Source organism: Saccopteryx bilineata, chromosome 4, assembly GCF_036850765.1.
Source record: "Saccopteryx bilineata isolate mSacBil1 chromosome 4, mSacBil1_pri_phased_curated, whole genome shotgun sequence".
Lineage (NCBI taxonomy): Eukaryota > Metazoa > Chordata > Mammalia > Chiroptera > Emballonuridae > Saccopteryx > Saccopteryx bilineata.
Window position 1 is genome coordinate 45,188,726 of NC_089493.1, and position 21,586 is coordinate 45,210,311.

Genomic DNA, 21,586 nt, shown 5'->3' on the forward strand with positions numbered 1-21,586 from the left:
CTAGAAGTTTCAATTTGTTTATAACCACTGCACAGTGATTACAGGCATACCGTGGAGATATTGTAGGTTCAATTCCAGACCACTGCAATAACGCGAATATTGAAATAAAGCAGTCACATGAATTTTTTGTGTTCCCAGTCATATAAAAGTTGGTTTACAATATGCTATATTAAGTGTGCAATAGCATAAGGTCTAAGAAGTATATACCTTAATTAAAAAATATTTATTGCTAAAAAATGCTAACCATTGGCTGAGCCTTGACAAAGATCACATCACAAATCATAACAAATATAATAAAGTTTGAAATACTAAATCACAAGATATGACATAGAGACACAAAATATGCGTATGCTGTTAGAAAAAAGGTGCCAGTAGACTTGCTCGACACAGGGTTGCCACAAATCTTGAATTGAAAAACAAACAATACTTGTGAATAATAATAAAGCAAAGCACAATAAAATGAAGTATGCCTGTCTTTACTTCCTGCAAATGTAATCAAGTTTTAAAATAACTTAGGCGAACATCAATTTTACATAAACCGTATTAAGAGGAGGAAATTGCAACTCTTCATCTAAATTGCAGAGTCTAAACCATAAATTTAAATTGTACTCTTATCTCTACTGTCATATCAAGCCAAGAAAACTTATTAGACTAAAAGAAGTGAATGTGAATTTGCAGGGTCTGCTAAGGGAAACTTTGAAAACCTATTATCACATTAGCACTTAACAGCTGTACAAAAATTACTTTCAAGTATGCTCCAAGGGTCACCTCTTAATTGAAGAATTAACCTCCAGAAGTCAAGTGACAGGCATTATTATCTACATTTTATATGCTAGGAAATGATGACAGATTTAGCATTGAGTAACCTATTCAAAATTTAAAAATGAAAAAAGACTGGCTTTATTTGAAATAAGATTTATGTGCCCCAAATGCCTTTCCATTGGGTTATATCCATTGGTCTACATTTCTACTTTGAAACCAATGCATTTGAAAAAGTTACTTCCATTTTGTGTCCAATATCTTAATGTATTACAATAGTATAGACAGATTCCTGCAGTGTTGCTCATTCTCTAGTAGGCCATAAAAAACAAACTTTGTGCTGTTTAATCTTCAGAAATAAAAATGAATGTAAAGCTGATTATATTAAAGCCAAACCTGTAAAGAGTTTTTTTCCAAAGTAGAAACAATCTGTTTGACTTAAAATCTTTTATTCATTTGGGCATTAAATTACCTAACACCAGGCTATTTTAAATTTCAGCAGTTTTCCTTGTGTCATCTCCAGGAATCTTATAATTATTATAAGTCTACTTCCTTATGAAATTTGCTCTACGAAAATCAATACATAAGTGATTTGACTAATTACAGCTAAAAGTGACAAAAAATACTTTTCATGAAAACTAAGCATATATTCATGAGTTAGGTCTCAAGGTTTCTGTTTCATTGGAAGGAAGCTCTCTATTATGTGGATCTATAAAATGATCCAAACTTCAAAAACAGGAAGCTGATAACTTGATTTATCTTAATGGCTTTGGCTCATGAATAAATGATAATGGATTGTGTTTTTCTTATAAAAAGAAATGGAATTTGTACAATAGTATGAGTCTTAATTGACATATTTGCTCTACTTTTTAAAGGATTTCTAATTTCTAAGACATTTTTTGTATTATTTATAATGAGCAGTCAAAACTTTAACTGAAAGCCATTCTTTGACCACAGTTTGCCATCAGCCAAAACTGAGGAAAGAACACAGGTCTGATCACCAAATCAATAAATCTAGCCACAGGCTGACTAAAAGCTTCCTTTAATCTTCTTTCTATTAGGTCTTCCTTTAAATTAAACCATTCCCTTTATGAATTATTTAAGTGAATGGCATGATTACAGAAATATTACACACAATTCTTCATACAAAAATGCTCAAGAAATCTAAAAATATCCATCAACATATTTTCAGAATCATAGTATGAATCAAGATGCTGTAGGTTAAAAAAAGAGGGTATGTCCTGAAAAGCTTCAGAGAGAAATAGAAAAGTTTATTTCCTTCCAAAGCGCAGTTAAGTGTCTGGTCCAGACTAGCTATTAGCGATTAAGTAGTTCCCTTCCACTTAGGCTTTTCCCTGAGGTAATGCCTAAATTCTTAATTTTAATATTTTATCTTGTTACTTTTAGCTTCTTCCTCTCTTACCAATAAGCTCTACACATTTCCACCACGCTGAATGCTTTCTCAACTGTAGAACTTACTTTTCAAATTGTCACAGTTACAAAATTTATATTTAAACATATTGATATCTTCCCATTGTTCTCAAAACTTACTCATTTTACTTATATACGCCATAATTACATTTTAAAATGAGTTCGCTTCTGAATGTTGGATGCTCTTCCCAATATGTCCTCACAAAGTAATTGAGGAAGGGGTTAACTTTCTAAATTCTGATCTCTTAAATGCTTTAAAAATTTAATTTATTATTATTCTTTTTTTTCCTTCACGGTAAACAATTTCTTTCTCAAGTCTTTATATTTCTACTTTCCAGATTTCTTTTTACCGTAGCAAATAAAAAAGGAAGAGTACAAACCATTTCAGAGTGAGTAAGTCTCTTCCCTGGTCTCATTTATTATAGATCACGGGTCGGTCAGGAACCTTTTTGGCTGAGAGCCATGAACACCACATATTTTAAAATGTAATTCCGTGTGAGCCATACAACGACCCATGTACATTATGCATTATCCAATAAAATTTGGTGTTGTCCTGGAGGACAGCTGTGATTGGCTCCAGCCACCTGAAACCATGAACATGAGCAGTAGGAAATGAATGGATTGTAATACATGAGAATGTTTTATATTTTTAACGTTATTTTTTTTATTAAAGTTTTGTCTGTGAGCCAGATGCAGCCATCAAAAGAGCCACATCTGGCTCACGAACCATAGGTTCCTGAACCCTGTTATAGATCATCTATTTCAATGCTATATATCTGGCAGTATTTTGAAAATGTTAACAGCTATTAATATCTTGAAATTGAGAAATAAGAAAGGCAGAGAAAATACATCACAAACAACTAGTTTGACTATATGAAAAACTGCTTAGATCTTGATTTTTATATAAACCAATTTTTACCATTATAAAAGACAATGTAATTCTTTCATTTTTCTTTAATTTTATAAAGAAATTTTATAAAATTACCTTTGAACAGAATAGTTGTTAGTTTGTCATCTCTTAGGTTTTTCTGTACTGATAGAAAGTTATTTTTAAAGAAAAATATTTAAAATAATTGTTTCATAGAAACAGAAAGTCTCATTATCAAATTCTGATAGAAATTATAGTCATGGGTAGTCTTATCATACTATTAGTTTTCTTTGACCAAAGATGAATATTTAGGAGCGTTATATTGGTAAATTATACAAGCTTCTCAGTGATCTACAAAAGTGCCATATCAAAGATGAGGTAGTAAGAGACTTTCGTTTTGTTAAAAGGAAAATATCATCTGTAGAAGAGATACTTATCCTGACACTGGTGTTGAGATCCTGAGCCTCATCACTGCTAAAAGAGGTGCTATTCTAGTAGCTACGCTTCATTGGAACCAAGAGAATTGTGAGATCACCGAGAAAAAGAAATGCTAGAAGATAATGGGAACACATTATCTTGGTTTAATTTTGAGATAATGCCTAAAAATTTATTTTTACACTATTATTGAAAAATCCCATCTTCATATTAGCTGCAGAACTGCAGAAAAGAGAAACATTACTTCAACATAAAAGCAATGATACTTAAGAAACACCTGTTTTAACTTGGAAATTTAAGTCAAATTTCTTTCAACACAGGTAATAAGCAGTTTTGTACTAGAGTTTAACTGGCATCAGGGAATTAATTACTATAATATCAAAAATGGCAATTTACAAAGGGGTAAACAGCTCATCAGAAGAAACAACTGTCTTGGGAATTTATTATTCACTGAGTGTTTTAAAAAGAGAGGATGGATAGACTATCCATCACTTCTCTTATATTGGGGATAATGATGTTTCTAAGAATGCTTTCCTGTTCTTGGGTTAGTAAGTTTAAAATATGACACCTGTTGACCAGTACTGTTCAGTATGGCATATCCATATAGCTCTTAAAATGTTTTACTTTTCTTGAAGTTACAATAAAGACATGTTAATTATGAAAATAGGGATATTTGGAATCTGAAGAAACAATATTAAGCTTTCTGAATAGAGTAGTAACCTCTACGTTTACTTCTTGAATGTTTACTCAAGCTCAACTTAAAATGATGAAAAACTACTTAAAGTAACAATGAAATTTTGTGGCTGTTCATAAACTGTGGCAACTCCCCAAATAATAGGCTCAGAGTTTCTATAAAGGAGCTAAGTAGAGGCAATAGTTCAGAAATAAACACAGAAAACCTCACAGTTGCTTTAGTATTTTATAACTACTAGTTACTGTGATACCAGTATTTATAAGGCTCCCAGTGAGAAAGGAACTTCATGTTCTGAAATGGTAACTCTTCCAGCTTTCAAAAGAAAGTAATTCAAGGCATAACAAATGACCATGCCACTTTGTAGAATAAATTCACTTCCAAAAATGTCACGTTCTCATTTGATTCTTACTGATCAGATTAATTAAATTTAGCCATCCTGCTTTATAGTTAAGTTAAAATAAAAACACATCAAGTTTGATTGTAAGCCATTTTGTCATCTTTAACATCCCAATTAGTAAATTACAAAAGTCAATTACATTAGTATGAGTTGTGAATTACAACACTCAGATTTACTGAAGACCTTTTAAACAACTCTGAAAAAGAGGGATGGGGAAGCCATATTTTATGTATAGGAACACCAATGCAATTGGCTAACAAAGCATTTTACATGTAGGAAAGGACATAGGATTATTTTGAAAGAAAATGGAAATACAGATTAACTGTGTTTACAATGCCTACCACATTTTAAATATCCCCGTTTCATATGAAAATTAAGAAAAGAAAGAAAAAGTATATACTCTATATGATAAAAACAAAAAAACACTTGATCAAAAATATCCATTAATTGTTAGTGTGTAACCTTAAACAATTAATGTATCTTAAGAAAAATAAACTGATCTGGGAAGCACAATTTAGGGCAGAAGTTTATTTTGGACTCTAATTTGTAGAGAAATTCAAAGTAGCATTAGAAAAAATAAAATATTAAGTTCCTATGTTCCTACCCTTTACCTAGCATTGCTGTTCTGGTGCATCAATCCTGAGTACTCTAACTTTTGATTTATAGTGATATTCCTTCAGATATAATTTCATAGAAGAGGGAATTGGAAGGCCATCAATGCCATCATAAGTTGTACAGTTACAAATAACTGTTCTGCATATATGCTGCAGGGAAAAGGGGAAAGTCCGAATTAAAGGAGTGGATAAAAGTGGTTCAAAGAACATACAGGCAGTTGGGTCCTTATAGTGTTCTAGGAGCCCAGTAATGTCAGGAGAATGGAAGACACAAGGATCATGTGCATCAAAGCTAAAGTTATGATTCCACTGTTCAATTCTAGCATGAAGAGAACGACTATAGCGTCTAAAACTGACAGAGAATAAATAATCTTCCTGTGCTGAGTCTCGAAGTAAAAAGGTACCCTCTGGTTTTCCTTCTAGTAGAGCTTCAGCTGCATATTTATCCATTACTCCCCAGTAACATGGATTGTTATTGATCTGAAGGAGGTCTGGTACAAGACAGTGGACATAATCAATTTGGGTGTGGTACTTAGGAGTTGCTTCCAACTGCAGGATTTCTTCATCCATTTCCCATTTGGGTTTGTTTCTTTTCCTGGAACTTGTGCAAAGTGTTATAATTTCATCATCTGAATCCATATCACTATCTTCTGTACTGTTATTTGAAACCAGGTTCATCACAGAGCCAGTCATAGGACCATCTCTACAAGAAGCATTGTTGGTAGTTACCACACAGGGCTGAACACTGGTATGCGAGAAACAGTTTGCTTCATCTTCCATGTTTCTTCTTTGTTTTAGCTGACCATCCCTCAATTCATTCTGAGACAGGTCTGTGCTTACCAATTCATCTGATTTGGGATTGATAGGAGCAGTGTGTCGTTTAATAAAATGCCACCTAAAGGCTAGATCTGATCGAGGTGGGAAAGGACACTTATCTAACATGAGTTCACTGATATGAATTTTCCTTTTAGATGGAAGCCCTGAAGAGTGCCGACTACTACAATTCTTTATTGGGAAACACTGCCCCACAGCATCTTGAAGTTTCTGTTTAAGAGATCGGCCCAAAAATCTATGCCCACAGGAATGATCTAAATCCAGCTCAATGGATGAACAGCTGTGCTTTCTTTCTTGGCTCTGTAAAGGAACTTCAGTTTTCTCTACTGCATTTACTGTTTCAGCATCTGAACAACTTTCACTCTTTTTTGACCAAGATAACTTCTTTCCACTCCATACATAACCGTCCTTTCTGTCAGCACTTCTACTCCGACTAGTTTTGGGCCTGACATCTAAAGTTTTACTATTACTTTCACTATTTTCTGCCATTTTAATAACTTATCCAAAAATTCCAGTGTTATAAATACTGCATTTTCAGTTTTTCTGGCAGGAAGTTTCTTCTGGGTACTTTCTGGATGTACCTAAGGAGGGAAAACATCATTAATCATTTGTCATTTATACTGTATAGTTTACATATTAGGCCCCATTTAGACCCAAGATGAAAAAGCATAATTAGTAAATGAAGAAAATGGGATATTCAAATAAACTGCTTCATCATATACTAATAATTTCATAGTTCCATGGAGTCAAGAATCTAAGTTACTTTCCCATAGGTAATTCCCACAGCATTTCAATGTGAATTGGTAAAAGGCAAGCCTCCTTGATTAGCCAAAATATATGCTCAAAGTGTGAATAATTTCTAGTCTTGAAGTACATCTTATGCCTATCTCCTTTCCCCTTATTTTTTAAAAAAATTCATGGCAAATCAGTGAATTTAATGTGAGAGATCAAAATCTATAAGCTGATATTGGAAGGCTACTACCCTATATAGTTCCCTTACTCCTTATTGACCAAAAATGTGAACAGTCTAATGTTATATAGCTACTAAGAATTTATTAAATACAGGGGTTCCTCGGGTTACAACAGTCTTGACCTATGATGTTTCAAGTTTATGATGTTCTCTCTCACAAAAACTTCGTACAGGTAGAATCATCTCCAGTGTATCCTGCATGTTCCTTAGGCATCCTGATTCACCTGACTCAGTATCTCCAGCACCTTCTACAGGTTCTCCTGCCTCTCCAGCTTCCTCCTCCCAATAGGTCACTCTCTCCCACCTTGCAAAGCCCCTTCAGTGTGCAAGCCAACCACAGGAATAAAGGGAAGGAATTTATTTTACACTCATTTTTATAATTCTTTCTGTTAGTGTAGTATATAGTATATGTCCTGTTCCGTTTTCTGTGGCTTTGTTATGTCTTTATGGTATAGACTGTGATTTAACAACTGTGTTAGGATAGGTAAGTGATTTAGGCTAGGGTGTGTTTTGACTTACACCGAAATTCAGGTTACCTCACTTTTGTAAGGAAAGGAACTGTGTTGTAACCTGAGGACCCCTGTAAATAATTACCACTGAATAGTACAAATGCCACACAAGCATTCCTAATGAATTTTTTTTTGGTGGTGGATTCCAACTTTTATTTACAAAAGATACAAATAATAGCCACATACATTATAGATCCTTCTGCAATAACCTGTGTTATTAAATTCTAGCATCCTCTCAAATATTTTTTTAGCTATACTTCTCACAGGAAAATGTAAAATATCCATGAAATTTTGAAATGCTAAAAATGAAAAGACAAAGAGGGAGGTAGGGAGGGAAAGAAGGAGGAAAGAAATGAGTAGGAATGAAAGAGAGAAAGAAACTAAGGGATGGAGAGAGGAAGACAACGAGTAAGTCTGAGATCCATTATGACTTCCTAGGTCCCTTGGGATTCAGAGGCCCTGGTGTTGAGAAACACAAATTTTAGAGGAGTCTATTTGATTAGAGTTGGCTAGTTATTTTCCTTTCCAAAGTAGGACAGGCATAGAGCTTCTTTATCTACCCTTAGGTTGGGGAAAAACTAAGTAAGTGTTAAAGAAATCTATCTCAGACAAGCTCCTAATCACAAGTTCTCTGATTTTTTTTTTTAGTTCCCTGTCGAGTTTTGAGTCTTTTTTTTACAGAGACAGAGAGTCAGAGAGAGGGATAGATAGGGACAGACAGACAGGAATGCAGAGAGATGAGAAGCATCAATAATCAGTTTTTCGTTGTTACACCTTAGTTGTTCATTGATTGCTTTCTTATATGTGCTTTGACCATGGGCCTTCAGCAGAGCTAGTAACCCCTTGCTCAAGCCAGCGACCTTGGGTCCAAGCTAGTGAGCTTTGTTTAAACCAGATGAGCCCGCACTCAAGCTGACGACCTTGGGGTCTCGAACCTGGGTCCTCCGCATCCCAGTCCGACGCTCTGTTCACTCTGCCACTGCCTGGTCAGGCCAATGGTGAACTTTTTGCAGTTGGAGTGGTGATATTTGGTGCCACAAGCCTTTGGGGGAGACATGAAGCCAATTAGAGGCAAACTGAAGTTAAGCACTTTGACATGGTAGTAATATGCTGGAAGTCAGGGACTCTAAGCCACTTTTTTTTTATCCAATATCACTACAGAGGTTGGCACACAATGTAAGTGGATTGATGATAATGTATTAAAACCAAGCCACCTAATGAATAAAGCATTAATTCTCCAATATATGACTCTTAAGGTACCTGGGGAAATTGGCAACATACTATGCATCCATGACTAACATATCTGATTCATTTTTAATGCTCAAGTTAAGACTTTCACAGTTGACAAAACTATGAATCCCAATGCAGTTTTGTCAACTCATTTCAGTAACTGGTCAACTTCACTATCAGTATAGGCAGTTTTAGGAAAACACAGAATCGGACAAAGAGGTTGTATTACACACACACACACACGTATATTCTTGCTAATTCTGACATACAAGAGGATAAATTTATATAGGACAATGCCTTTTCTATGAAATTGGCAAGATATACTAAAATTTACAATATAAAGTATTGAGTTTTGTTAAGACTAATACTAATGATTGGTCATAGATGTAATTTATTTAAGCATTCTTTTTTTTTGTTTTTTTTTTTTGGCGAATGAGAGAGACAGAGAGATAGACCGGAAGGGAGATGAGAAGCATCGATTGATAGTTGCAGCACCTTAGTTGTTCATTGATTGCTTCTCATATGTGCCTTGACTGGGGGGCTTCTGCAGAGCCAGTGACCCCCTTGCTCAAGCCAGCAACTATGGGGTTTCAAAGCTAAGTCCTCAGCCTCCTAGGCTGACACTCTGTCCACTGTGCCACCACCTGGTCAGGCTACTTAACTATTCTTACGTAGAATATGATTTAAGTCCAGAATTGAGGGGAAGAGCTCTATAATTTCAAATGTTTTGAAATTAAAGTTGAATATTGTAAGAAAATCAATCACATGCGACATTCTGATTCTGATTAAATTTCTGATTACGTCAGAGGAACATTAACAATCTTAGCACTCAAGTACTGTATTTCCCCATGTATAAGACGCACACCTTCCCAAAAATTTTGGGGTCTAAAAACTGGGTGCATCTTATACAGTGGTTGTAGATTTTTTTACTTGCTTTTCCCACTTTTTCACGCTTGTTTTTGCGCTCATTGTTGAAGACTGATTTGTCATCAGACACAGATGAAAACAAGATAATGGATGGGAGTTTTGACAGTGATGAGGAGTTGTGTGAATTTTATGATGAATAAAACTTGAGTTCAGTATCTTTATGTAATACTTTGTTTTTCAAATTTCAGGCCCCAAAATTATGGTGTGTCTTATACAAGGAAAATATAGTAAATGTTTAGAGCCACTTGAATTCTTTTCAAGCAAGAGTTTGAAACAAGCATTTGCAGTGGCAAATATAATCATCACATGCTTAAAAGGGTGAATTAATGATACAGATTTACCATATAAAATACTCCATGTCTAAACATTGAATAGCACTAGTGATTATACTTACTATTTTGATGTAGTGAGCATGCAGATATATAATCACTTAAAGTCCATAGGGAAAAATATTTTAAAATCTTATTTTGAAAGAAACATCATCACTTAGTACACCAAAATTATGTATATCCAACAGTAAGCTTTGGTGGTTCACAGACTAAATTCCACTGAACAAAAATAAACAGAAGTAACAAAGTAGGCTGAAGAAAATGAGGTCACTGATTAGAAGAGACACTTATTACTGCTTAAGAGCTTATACTTGAATATCTTTTTCAAGATAAAACAAAAAAGGCACAAGGCAGGTAATCTTTCTTAATACTACATAACTTCAACACAATAATGTAAAAGAACCTATCTAACGTTTGAAATGCCTGCTTTTACCTTCTAGAAAAATACCAAAATAGCATTAGATATATGACCAGTTTTATTCTACTGGGTGTGACCTCCAACTTCCCTCCCTGCTACCTCTACATTGTCATTTCTTCCTTCATTTCTATGATCACAGCTAAGTTCTCTACCTCTACTCTTGATATCATTTCCCACCTTTACCAGGGCCTACTTCAACTTTTCTCTGCCTTAAACACAATCAAGTCTCCCATAAAATCTTCCAGTGATTCTAATGTTTCCTTTAGTTGCAACTGCTGCTTTCCATTACTAAATTTTTAAATGAGTACTATAACTTGACTTCCCCTTGAAGTGAAAACAGTTGTTTTTTTCTAATAAGAAAAGAAATAGTTATCTGGTTTGAAAATGGCTTAAGTGAACGTCTTTCTTTTTTTTTTAAATTTTGTTTATTGATTTTAGAGAGAGGAGAAGGAGAGAAAGGGGAGGGGAAGCTTCAACTCATAGTAGCTGCTTCTTGTATGTGCCTTGACCAGTTTTTGAACCAGCCACCTCATCATTCTGGGGGTATGCTCTATCCACTGCCCCACCACAGGTCAGGCATAAGTGAAAGTCTTTTTGCTCCATCCTTTATTCAGAAGTTAGCCCAAAACAAGAAACAATGAGAAATAAAAACACAAATCTCATCTTCCGTGAAACAGGAAGATATCTATAACTTGAGTCATAAAAGATGAGGGCAGAAAATGAACAGAGAAACAATAACTGACTCAGTATTGTAGAGGCAGGTAAAACCAGGCACAGAGGCGGCATGGATGAGAAGCCAGCCAGGAGAGCAGGAGAAGTTCCGGATTCAAAGGCTGTGCTATAGAATGTGCGGGGGTGTGGGTGGAGAACAGGTGAAAAATGGAGAGGTAGGTTGAAAATCTTCAAGAGTAGTTAGATCCCTCCAATTTTTACTCCCACACTTTGAGTAGAAGAGATACTGATTATTTGGAAATGCTGAACCAGAGAGGCGCGGACTTGGGATACCACACATAGCAAGGACAGAGGGGAGGCTTCGGACTACAATAAGAATGAAAGTCCCCTGCTCCCTCAGTAGCCAGACTTATGCCTCCTAATAAGACTGGAAGATAGATACTTGGATGTACAAATAAAATGTCCAAAGAGAAAAAAGACCTATAGATACTGCTATCTGGGAATATTGCTAGGTCAGCCAAACACGCAGTGAATTTAGCACTCTACAAAAGCCTCACCTACTCACACGCAGCTTTCCCGTGGCATTGTTGTGCTTTCACTCTAGAACATGCATGCTCACAGATTATGTTTTGAAGAAAGCCTCTAACACAAACAACAGACACTAAAACATAAAGAACTTGGAGAAAACAGTAATTATAAAAGCAGGAAAAAAATTATTCTTCCAAATTAAGAGAATAAATTATACCTACAAATGAGTAAGAAGGTGGGGACAATTAGAGTTAGAAAGTTTTGGCAATTAAAAATGATTGCAGAAATATTCAGTAAGGAAAGTTAGAGGATAAGTTGAGGAAATAACAGTAAATAGAAAAAAATGGTTAACGACAAAGAAAACTATAGGATTGAGGAAGTACGAGGTATCCAGCAGCCCGCGATGCACACTGGGAAAGCACAGCACCAGATCCAAGATGGCTGCCAGCAAGAGGCTGTTGAAGGAGCTTGAAGAAATCCGCAAATGTGGAATGAAAAACTTCCGTAACATCCAGGTTGATGAAGCTAATTTATTGAGGTGGCAAGGGCTTATTGTTCCTGACAATCCTCCATATGATAAGGGAGCCTTCAGAGTCGAAATCAACTTTCCAGCAGAGTACCCATTCAAACCACCGACGATCACGTTTAAAACAAAGATCTATCACCCCAACATCGACGAAAAGGGGCAGGTCTGTTTGCCAGTAATTAGTGCTGAAAACTGGAAGCCAGCAACCAAGACTGACCAAGTAATCCAGTCCCTCATAGCACTGGTGAACGACCCACAGCCCGATCACCCGCTTCGGGCTGACTTAGCTGAAGAATACTCCAAGGACCATAAAAAGTTTTGTAAGAATGCTGAAGAGTTCACAAAGAAATACGGGGAAAAGCGACCTGTGGACTAAAACCTGCCGCGACTGATTCCAGCGAGAGCGAGCACAGACCCCAGCAGTGCAGTCAGATACCCCACTATGCAGGGCTGTGGAAAACAGACACGTGCCACCGCCTGCGTTCGCTGGTGGCAGTTATTTCCTGCAGTTTTTTTTTTTTGAAAAATCAAAAGTTGTCTAGGTAACCTGTAAAGAAAGGATTAAAAATTTAAGATGTTCTAGTTTTGCTTTCTTTGTTTTAAAAATCACTGCTTCAATCTAAAAAAAAAAAAATTCAATACAGACATTTTACAGAAAATAGTAACATGGAGGATGGAGGGGGAATATTATCAAAGAAACTATATTAGAAAATATTCCAGAACTGAAGGACATCAGTCTCCATATTGAAAGAGCACCAAACAACGTGGGGGGAAATACACATAAAGTTACATTATTCTAAAATGTTAGAGCCCCTGAGATAAGGAGATATAGTCTTCCTACCTTATAGGCAACAGCACTATTTGGTATGCTTAAAAATTTTTTAAGAGGGTAAATCTCATATTAAGTGTTCTTACCACAATAGAATAAAATATGTAAATAAAATAGCCCCTCCCCACTAAAGTCTTCTTGAGAGAGAAAAATCACACACACAAAAGAATGGCATTTGGTTTCTCAACAGTATCACTGGAAGCTACAGGCTAGTTTCCAACCTTGAAGAGAAAACCAACCAAACATGAGGATAAAAATAAAGAAAAACTCAGATGTATAAAACATCAACAATTTTACCTCATATTGGACAATGCGCTCTTTTAAAATTAGGATGTAAAGCCAAAACAAAGGAAGCAACACAGGAAACAAGAAAACATAGGAGAGAGGAAAAGTGAATTCTGGAGATGATGAGGAAGGGAGGTCTCCGGGCAACAGGGTATCAAGAGCTACTGGAGATCAAGTCATTCATATAACCACACAAGGACATAAGGCTCCAGGGTGGAAGATCTTAAGAAAAAAGAAACAATTGACTTTTGGAAAATTCAACTGAGAAAATAAGAAAGCAATGTAAAAAGAATTGGGTAATTTGTTTTTTTTCACTACAAAATAACTTATTACAACATACAACTCCAGCACATCCTCCTATGTGCAAGCACACACTGACTACCCTAACTAGGGTCCCCTTGTTTTCCCCTTGCCTGTGGAACTCTTCCATCAACTCTACCAGATAATGTATCTCCTTGGCCAAGGAATCTGCCTTCTTTCCGAGCCTCATTTCTCTTTTCCAGATCTTTCCATTCCCCTGTGAGGGTCTCCTGCTCTGCCCTCTTTTTCTGGCGGTACCTAGTGGCTGCTGTCTTGTCCTGCTCTTTTTTTCAGCTTTTTATCTAGTTTTACACCCTCTACTTTTGTTGCTACCACCTCTTCTCCAGTAGGGTAATAGGGTTCGGGGTGGGCAGAGCCATAGAGGGCACCTGCAGACAGCGGGCTCCTATTTGGAGAGGCCTTGGAGGTAGAGGAACTATTTTGGGGAGAGCCCAGATAGGACTCAGGGCTCATACAGATGCCACTATCATTGTCCGAGGTGGCATTCTCCTCCTTACTCATTACGGCAATATAAACAGTGGAATCTGATTTCCAATCTCCTTCAGAAATATAAATGTCAATGTCCAGCTCTAAAGGAATGATCTGGAGTTGAGGACCGGGTCTCTGGTAAAAGAGAAAGAAGTTTTAGGAAGGTGAAGGAGGCAACCTGGTCAGTTTTTGGTAAACTTTCTGGAAGATAGCCAATTGGGTTATCTGTCTGGAGTGGGGGATGGTTCTTTATTAATATCTTGGGTTAGCGGGTCAAAGAGATCACACGTGTCATCCAAAATGGCCAAAAACTCATTGGGCATGGCTTCCAGGTCATTTAAACTGAACAGGGTATCAAAGTCAAACTCCTTGAAATCCATTTTCTCCACCATCCAACCTGTCCCAGAGAAGGTATCCTGGCATCCTCCTTGCCCTTGTTTGAGGTATTGGCCAACCCATTCACCTACAAGCCATTCATTCATCTGAGCCTGCCTTAGCCTTATTGCCGGAGAACCCATGAGGTTTGAAGTGCTTGGCCACCTCCAGATAGTCCTCAGAAACTTAGGCTTTGTTCAGCCCCCAACCACGCCGGGTGGAATGGGGACATCAAGTCCCCTACCAACACCTCGCTGCTCAGGAAGCTCATTTGGTCATGTTGTGGGGTTTTGCTGGAATCAAGGAATGTGCTTAATTTGAAGGTGTCTTTGTTGGTTATAGCAGTGCCTCTGCTGGATGCTGTGAAAAGCGCTGTCTATGGCTTCAGCCATGGTGAGCCAGGAGGTCCCGCTACTGCCGCTGCCAAGGCCAATGCTGCCTCTAATGCGCCATGGCAGCTGCGGACCTGGGGGAGCGGAGGAGCGAAGGGACACTCTGGCAGAGGGACTCTACGTCCGCAGATGGAAGCAGGAGAAATGCAGAATTGGGTAATTACTGGTTAAAGTCTAACATGCCTGACCTGTGGTGGAGCAGTGGATAGAGTGTCGACCTGGAATGCTGAGGTCACTGGTTGGAGACCCCAGCCCTGCCCAATCAAGGCACAAAGGAGAAGCAACTGTGAGTTGATGCTTCCTGCTCCACCCTATCCTGTCTTTCTCTCACTCTCTCCAATCAATAAAAATCTTGAAAAAAAAAAAGAACATTATACAAGAAAGAAAACAGAATTATGAATTACATGACTCAGCAGTGAATGATATTCACCAAAACTGTGATATAATTGTAATCAAAGAATGCTAAGAGGAGACTAAAAGAGAGGTAAATCTTCATCTATCATAAGAACTCAACAGATAATGTCTAATAATTGATGAATCAAGAAAGCAAAGTATAAACATTATTTAGAAATATGAAGGTAATTATCAGAAATAGTAAAAAAGTTTGAAATTAGATGCCTTGGGGTGGGTAGGAGAAAAGTGCAGTGTTTCTCGGCTTACCTAAATTTTTCAGCTTAATTTTTAATTTTTAAAATGTTTCTGAAATGAGAAGCGGGGAGGCAAACACTCCCTAATGCACCCAACTGGGATCCACTGGGCATGCCCACTAGGGGGCGATACTCTGCCCATCTGGAGCATTGCTCTGTTGCAACCAGAGCCATTCTAGTGCCTGAGGTGGAGGCCATGGAGCCATCCTCAGCACCTGGGCCAACTTTCTCCAGTGGAGCCTAGGCTGCGGGAGGGGAAGAGAGTTAGAGAGGAATGAGAGGGGGAGGGGTGGTAAAGGAGATGGGTGCTTGTCCTGTGTGCCCTGACTGGGTATTGAACCTGGGACTTCCACACGCCAGGCCGACGCTCTACTGCTGAGCCAACCGGCCAGGGCCTTCAGGTTAATTGTTAACTTAGGTGCATGCATCATTTTGATTAATGTAAATTTAAAAAAGTAATTCATAGTCACTGTAAAAATTCACAGTAGACAAAGTTGAGTAGGAAAATGTAGAAACTATCTATAATCCTACCATGCAGTAACAATCTTTAAACATTTTCAGTATCTCTATTCATGTATATGACAAGGACAAAACACAGTGACAGCAGGCATCAAAAATATGGTTTGAGTGTAGTTTATTTTATACTAGCATATGACCTTGAAATCTCAGTTTCTTTATCTGTGAAAGTACTGATGCTATTTCTTTTTTATTTCTTTTTTAATTTTTAATTAATTAATTAATTAATTATTAATTTTTCTGAAGCTGGAAACGGGGAGAGACAGACAAAATCCCGCATGCGCCCGACCGGGATCCACCTGCCACGCCCACCAGGGGCGGGAGATGCTCTACCCCTCCGGGGCATTGCTCTGTCGCCTGGGGCAGAGGCCAAGGAGCCATCCCTAGCGCCCGGGCCATCTTTGCTCCAATGGAGCCTTGGCTGCCGGAGGGGAAGAGAGAGACAGAGAGGAAGGGGGGGGGTTGGAGAAGCAAATGGGCGCTTCTCCTATGTGCCCTGGCCAGGAATTGAACCCTGGTCCCCCACACGCCAGGCCGATGCTCTACTGCTGAGCCAACCGGCCAGGGCCTTCTTTTTTATTTTTAAAGATTTTATTTATTCATTTTAGAGAGCAGAGAGGTAGAGAGAGAGAGAAGAGGGAGGAGAAGGAAGCATCAACTCCCTTATGTGCCTTGAATGGGCAAGCCCAGGGTTTCAAACTGGCGAGGTCAAGTGTTCCAGGTCAACGCTTTATCCATTGTGCCACCACAGGTCAGGCCGATGCTGTCTATTTCATTGGCCTGTGAGGATTAAACGAAATAATGTATGTGAAGTACTCAACTCAGATTCTAAATGTATTATGTGCTTAGTACATATTAGCATAGTTTTTCTTTTTGAAAAAAGAAACAGATGTTAAAAGCACCTAAGCCAGTATTATAGAAATAGCTAATGATGAAATTATAGACTACTTCTGTCTCTAATCCAATGTAAACCACAGTTTATGAGCAAATACAATTTTTGGGAGGATAACTAATTCTTCAAAGTCAAAAAGGATCAATATGCCAGATATAGCTGAAACTCAACAGACCATAAAGCTATATAACAAATTGACATTTTCCCCAAGAGAACTAATTTCCAGGCTTCCTCTAGACCAGTGGTCCGCAAACAGAGCCTCGCTAGCCACATGCGGCTCTTTGGCCCCTTGAGTGTGACTCTTCCACGTGCGGGTACAAAGGCCAGCTTAGGAGTACCCTAATTAAGTTAATAACAATGTACCTACCTATATAGTTTAACTTTAAAAAATTTGGCTCTCAAAAGAAATTTCATTCTTTGTACCGTTGATATTTGGCTCTGCTAATGAGTTTGCCGACCACTGCAGTCTATACCAATTTACATGCTAACCTAACAGATTTACTTTGGCAAGGCTTATCAACTTGCATATAGAGGGTACTAAACAATCACCTCTAAATTTTAGGTTAACCATTCTTACAAGTGTTAATGCTGCAACTGTCCATAAAATAAAGTGAAAAATATCATTATCTTAGATAAATTTTCCATACATTTAACCTGTAATTAAAGAGTTAATGCACAGAAAATCTTCTGATTATCTTTCTGTATCTAATAATTATAGCCTTATATAAATTTTATATAGCTATTCTTTTGCTAGAAAAATGAGTTCATGTTTCAGAAGTCCTTTTTAAAATTATGATGGTAAAAAGTGATTTGGCAAAACATAGCATATCTATATATGAGCCAGGATGTCATTTAATGTTATAGTTTGGTTTTTTTAAGAGTTTTTAAAATTGATTTTTGGAGAGAGGAGAGGGAGAAAGGAGACGGAGGGAGAGAGAGAAAGAGGAGGAGAGTTGAAAAAGAGGGGGAAGAAGAGGGAAGCATTTACTCATAGAAGTTGCTTCCTGTATGTGCCTTGACTGGGCAAGCCCGGGATTCGAACTGGCAACCTCAGCATTCCAGGTCAACACTCTATCCACTGTTTCACCACAGGCTAGGCAATATTGTAGTTTTCAAAGTAGGAATAAAATTTATTTTCCATGTATATTTGTCTGAAAGTTAGGAAAATTAAATTTATTAGTATTGGCTACACGACTGGCAATGTTCCAAACACTCGCTGTCAGATTTGTTACTTGTCTGAAGGTGTGCTGTTCCTAAGGGAGAGTTCCAAAAAGCCGAGACCTTGACTGTACTCTCTCCATTTCTTTGTTCACTTTCAGTGTACCACAACAGCTTGCATGTTTCTGGAATAGATTTGTGGACTGTATTATCTTTTTTTATTTTACAGAGACAGAGAGAGAGGGATAGACAGGGACAGACAGACAGGAATGGAGAGATGAGAAGCATCACTCATTAGTTTTTCATTGCGACACCTTAGTTATTCATTGATTGCTTTCTCATATGTCCCTTGACCTCGGGCCTTCAGCAGACTGAGTAACCCATTGCTCAAGCCAGCTTGGGTCCAAGCTGGTGAGCTTTTGCTCAAACCAGATGAGCCTGCACTCAAGCTGGCGACCTCGGGGTCTGGAACCTGGGTCCTCTGCATCCCAGTCCGATGCTCTATCCACTGAGCCACTGCCTGGTGAGGCTAGCCTGTATTATCTTAAATAAGAGAATACTCATAATACTTTGTAAATAGACATAGTACTGGAAATTTTATAACATGTAAAGTTTGCTAATTATCTCAGGGCAAAATATTTAAATAAGTTTTAAACTTTTTTTTTTTTTTTGTATTTTTCTGAAGCTGGAAATGGGGAGAGACAGTCAGACAGACTCCCGCATGCGCCCGACCGAGATCCACCCGGCACGCCCACCAGGGGCGATGCTTTACCCACCAGGGGGCAATGCTCTGCCCCTCCGGGGTGTCGCTCTGCCGGGACCAGAGCCACTCTAGCACCTGGGGCAGAGGCCAAGGAGCCATCCCCAGCGCCCGGGCCATCTTTGCTCCAATGGAGCCTTGGCTGTGGGAGGGGAAGAGAGAGACAGAGAGGAAGGAGGGGGTGGGGGTGGAGAAGCAAATGGGTGCTTCTCCTATGTGCCCTGGCCGGGAATCGAACCTGGGTCCCCCGCACGCCAGACTGACGCTCTACCGCTGAGCCAACCGGCCAGGGCCCAGTTTTAAACTTTTAAGATGAGTTATGCATTGTTCTTTTACAAAATGACAAATGTTCTAAGTTTGATTAACTTTACTAGAATAACAGGTGGCTCTTAGAAGCTACCTAGCAGATATATTAAGAAAGAAAGGCAACCCAGGCCTGTGGTGGCGCAGTGGATAGTGTCAGCTTGAAACGCTGAGGTAGCTGGTTCGAAACCCTGGCCTTGCTCGGCCAAGACACATATGGGAATTCTTTTTTCCTTAAATTGAGGTATAATTGATATACTACAGTATTTGTTTCCAGTATTCTTGAAATCTTTATTTTTATTTTTGTATTTTTCTGAAGCTGGAAACGGGGAGAGACAGTCAGACAGACTCCCGCATGCGCCCAACCGGGATCCACCTGGCACGCCCACCAGGGGGCGACGCTCTGCCCACCAGGGGGTGATGCTCTGCCCCTCTAGGGCGTCGCTCTGTTGCGACCAGAGCCACTTTAGCGCCTGGGGCAGAGGCCAAGGAGCCATCCTCAGCACCGGGGCCATCCTTGCTCCAATGGAGCCTCGCTGAGGGAGGGGAAGAGAGAGACAGAGAGGAAGGAGAGGGGGAGGGATGGAGAAGGAAATGGGCACTTCTTCTGTGTGCCCTGGCCGGGAATCGAACCCGGGACTTCTGCACACCAGGCCGATGCTCTACCACTGAGCCAACCGGCCAGGGCCTAAAGGCCTTTTTTGACAAACCAAGTTCCCAGATTCAGTAGCCATTTGTTCCCTCAATCTAGAATCAATTGCAATGACAGTTATTAAATGAATACCAGACATGGACACTGTACACTAATAAAAGACTTAAATAACATTTTGTTAGCTCTACTGATGCCTGGATTGTGGTTTAAAGTGAAGATCTCTATAAAAACTGTTAAAAAAGCCCATAATTAAATGGTTAACCTTTATTTACCTCGAAAATTCATTTATATTCTCTCTGATATTGAATAAGGAATCATTATTGTATATATTAGTTATTCATTGGACAACTACTATATCTACAATGGTAACATACATGTAAAGCCAAAATTCATGTTAATACTAAATTAAAATAAATTTCATCCTCTAAAGAATATTTATTACATAAAGAATTCACAAATAAAGTATTATTCTAATAGTAATGCAGCCCAGAAACTTCCTTACCAAATTGATGATTCCAAAGTTTACCTGCCATTATGTGCCCCAAATCTCCTTGACAGCATTCTAATCACAGTCTGTAATATTTGAATTAAATTCTGTGGGTCATAGTTGGTGATATTTAATTATAGTATGATGTTTGTGTTGGATTCTGTGGAATCATTTAGGTTTTACAAATGGAATATACTGGATAGTAGACAACAGATGAATTTCTTGAAATGGTACAGAAAAAAATATATAAAAAATGGCTTTGTTCATGTGAGAAAAATCTCTGAGCTAAAAAAGTTCTTTCCTGAGGTCGCCGGTTCGAAACCCTGGGCTTGCCTGGTCAAGGCACATATGGGAGTTGATGCTTCCAGCTCCTCCCCTTTCTCTCTCTCTGTCTCTCCTCTCTAAAAATGAATAAATAAAATAAAAATAATTTAAAAAAATAAAATAAAATAAAAAAGTTCTTTCTTGCCTGACCTGTGGGGGTGCAGTGGATAGAGTGTGGACCTGGAACACTGAGGTCGCCTGTTCGAAACCTTGGGCTTACCTGGTCAAGTTCTTAACGACAAGCAGGAAATGAACTAAAGTGACTCAACTATGACTTGTTGCTTCTTGCTACCCCCCTCCCTCTGTAAAATCAATAAATATAATTAAAGGTTTTTTTCCCCCTCATTACAAAACGAATACAAGTTCATATTCCAGTATATTTTAAAGTACAGTTGATCCTTGAACAATGTGGGGGTTAAGGGCATTGACCACCCATCTATGCAGTTGAAAATTTGTATATGACATTTGGCTCTCCCAAAACTAAGCTAATAATAACTTACTGTTGACCAGCAGCCTCACAGATAACATAAACAGTCAACACATATTTTGTTATGTTATACATGTTATAACATGTATATGTTGTAATATATGTTACAGTATTACAGGGGTCCCCAAACATTTTACACAGGGGGCCAGTACACTGTTCCTCATACCGTTGGATGGCCGCCACATACAGTGTTCCTCTCACTGACCACCAATGAAAGAGGTGCCCCTTACGGAAGTGCGGAGGAGGGGTGGGGGGGGCGGATAAATGGCCTCAGGGGGCCGCATGTGGCCCGCTGGCCGTAGTTTGGGGACGCCTGCAGTAGTATGTATACCATATATGTATTATATGCCATATTCTTACAGTAAAGTAAGCTAGAAAAAAATGTTATTAAGAAAGGTGTAATGGGTCCTGGATGGTTAGTTCAGTGGTAGAGCGTTGGCCTGGCGTGTGAAAGTCCCGGGTTCAATTCCCGCCCAGGGCACACAGGAGAAGTGCCCATCTGCTTCTCCACCCTTCCCCCTCTCCTTTCTCTCTATCTCTCTCTTTTGG

The 21,586-nt window shown here is 38.5% G+C and overlaps 2 protein-coding genes and 1 pseudogene across 5 annotated transcripts in view; 1 reads left to right on the forward strand and 2 right to left on the reverse strand.

The window, feature by feature from the left end:
* Window positions 1–1,398: 1,398 nt before the first annotated feature.
* SOCS4 (suppressor of cytokine signaling 4) overlaps window positions 1,399–21,586 on the reverse strand; it is a 31,355-nt gene continuing 11,167 nt past the window's right edge. For 2 of the 3 annotated variants that reach the window (XM_066277874.1, XM_066277876.1), the window contains one exon: window positions 1,399–6,613. In XM_066277874.1, coding sequence (XP_066133971.1) covers window positions 5,196–6,521 — 1,326 coding nt within the window. In that variant the 5' untranslated portion in view covers window positions 6,522–6,613 and the 3' untranslated portion in view covers window positions 1,399–5,195. Of the gene's footprint in view, window positions 6,614–8,446; window positions 8,554–21,586 lie in introns of all 3 variants that reach the window. The other variant, XM_066277875.1, reaches the window with a different exon arrangement.
* LOC136335270 (ubiquitin-conjugating enzyme E2 L3-like) lies at window positions 12,053–12,517 on the forward strand. Of its 2 annotated transcripts, XM_066276465.1 has the most exons (2): window positions 12,053–12,079; window positions 12,176–12,517. In XM_066276465.1, exons 1-2 carry the CDS (start codon window positions 12,053–12,055, stop codon window positions 12,515–12,517), a joined length of 369 nt encoding a protein of 122 aa, XP_066132562.1. The 2 variants fall into 2 exon arrangements, with proteins under 2 accessions (XP_066132562.1, XP_066132561.1); XM_066276464.1 differs by having other exon boundaries at window positions 12,053–12,517.
* Window positions 13,432–14,690, reverse strand: LOC136335420 (cyclic AMP-dependent transcription factor ATF-4 pseudogene; annotated as a pseudogene).

What these genes read in the sequence shown, in the direction of transcription:
- LOC136335270 (XM_066276464.1), top strand. Translation starts at nt 12,053, where the DNA reads ATGGCTGCCAGCAAGAGGCTGTTGAAGGAGCTTGAAGAAATCCGCAAA.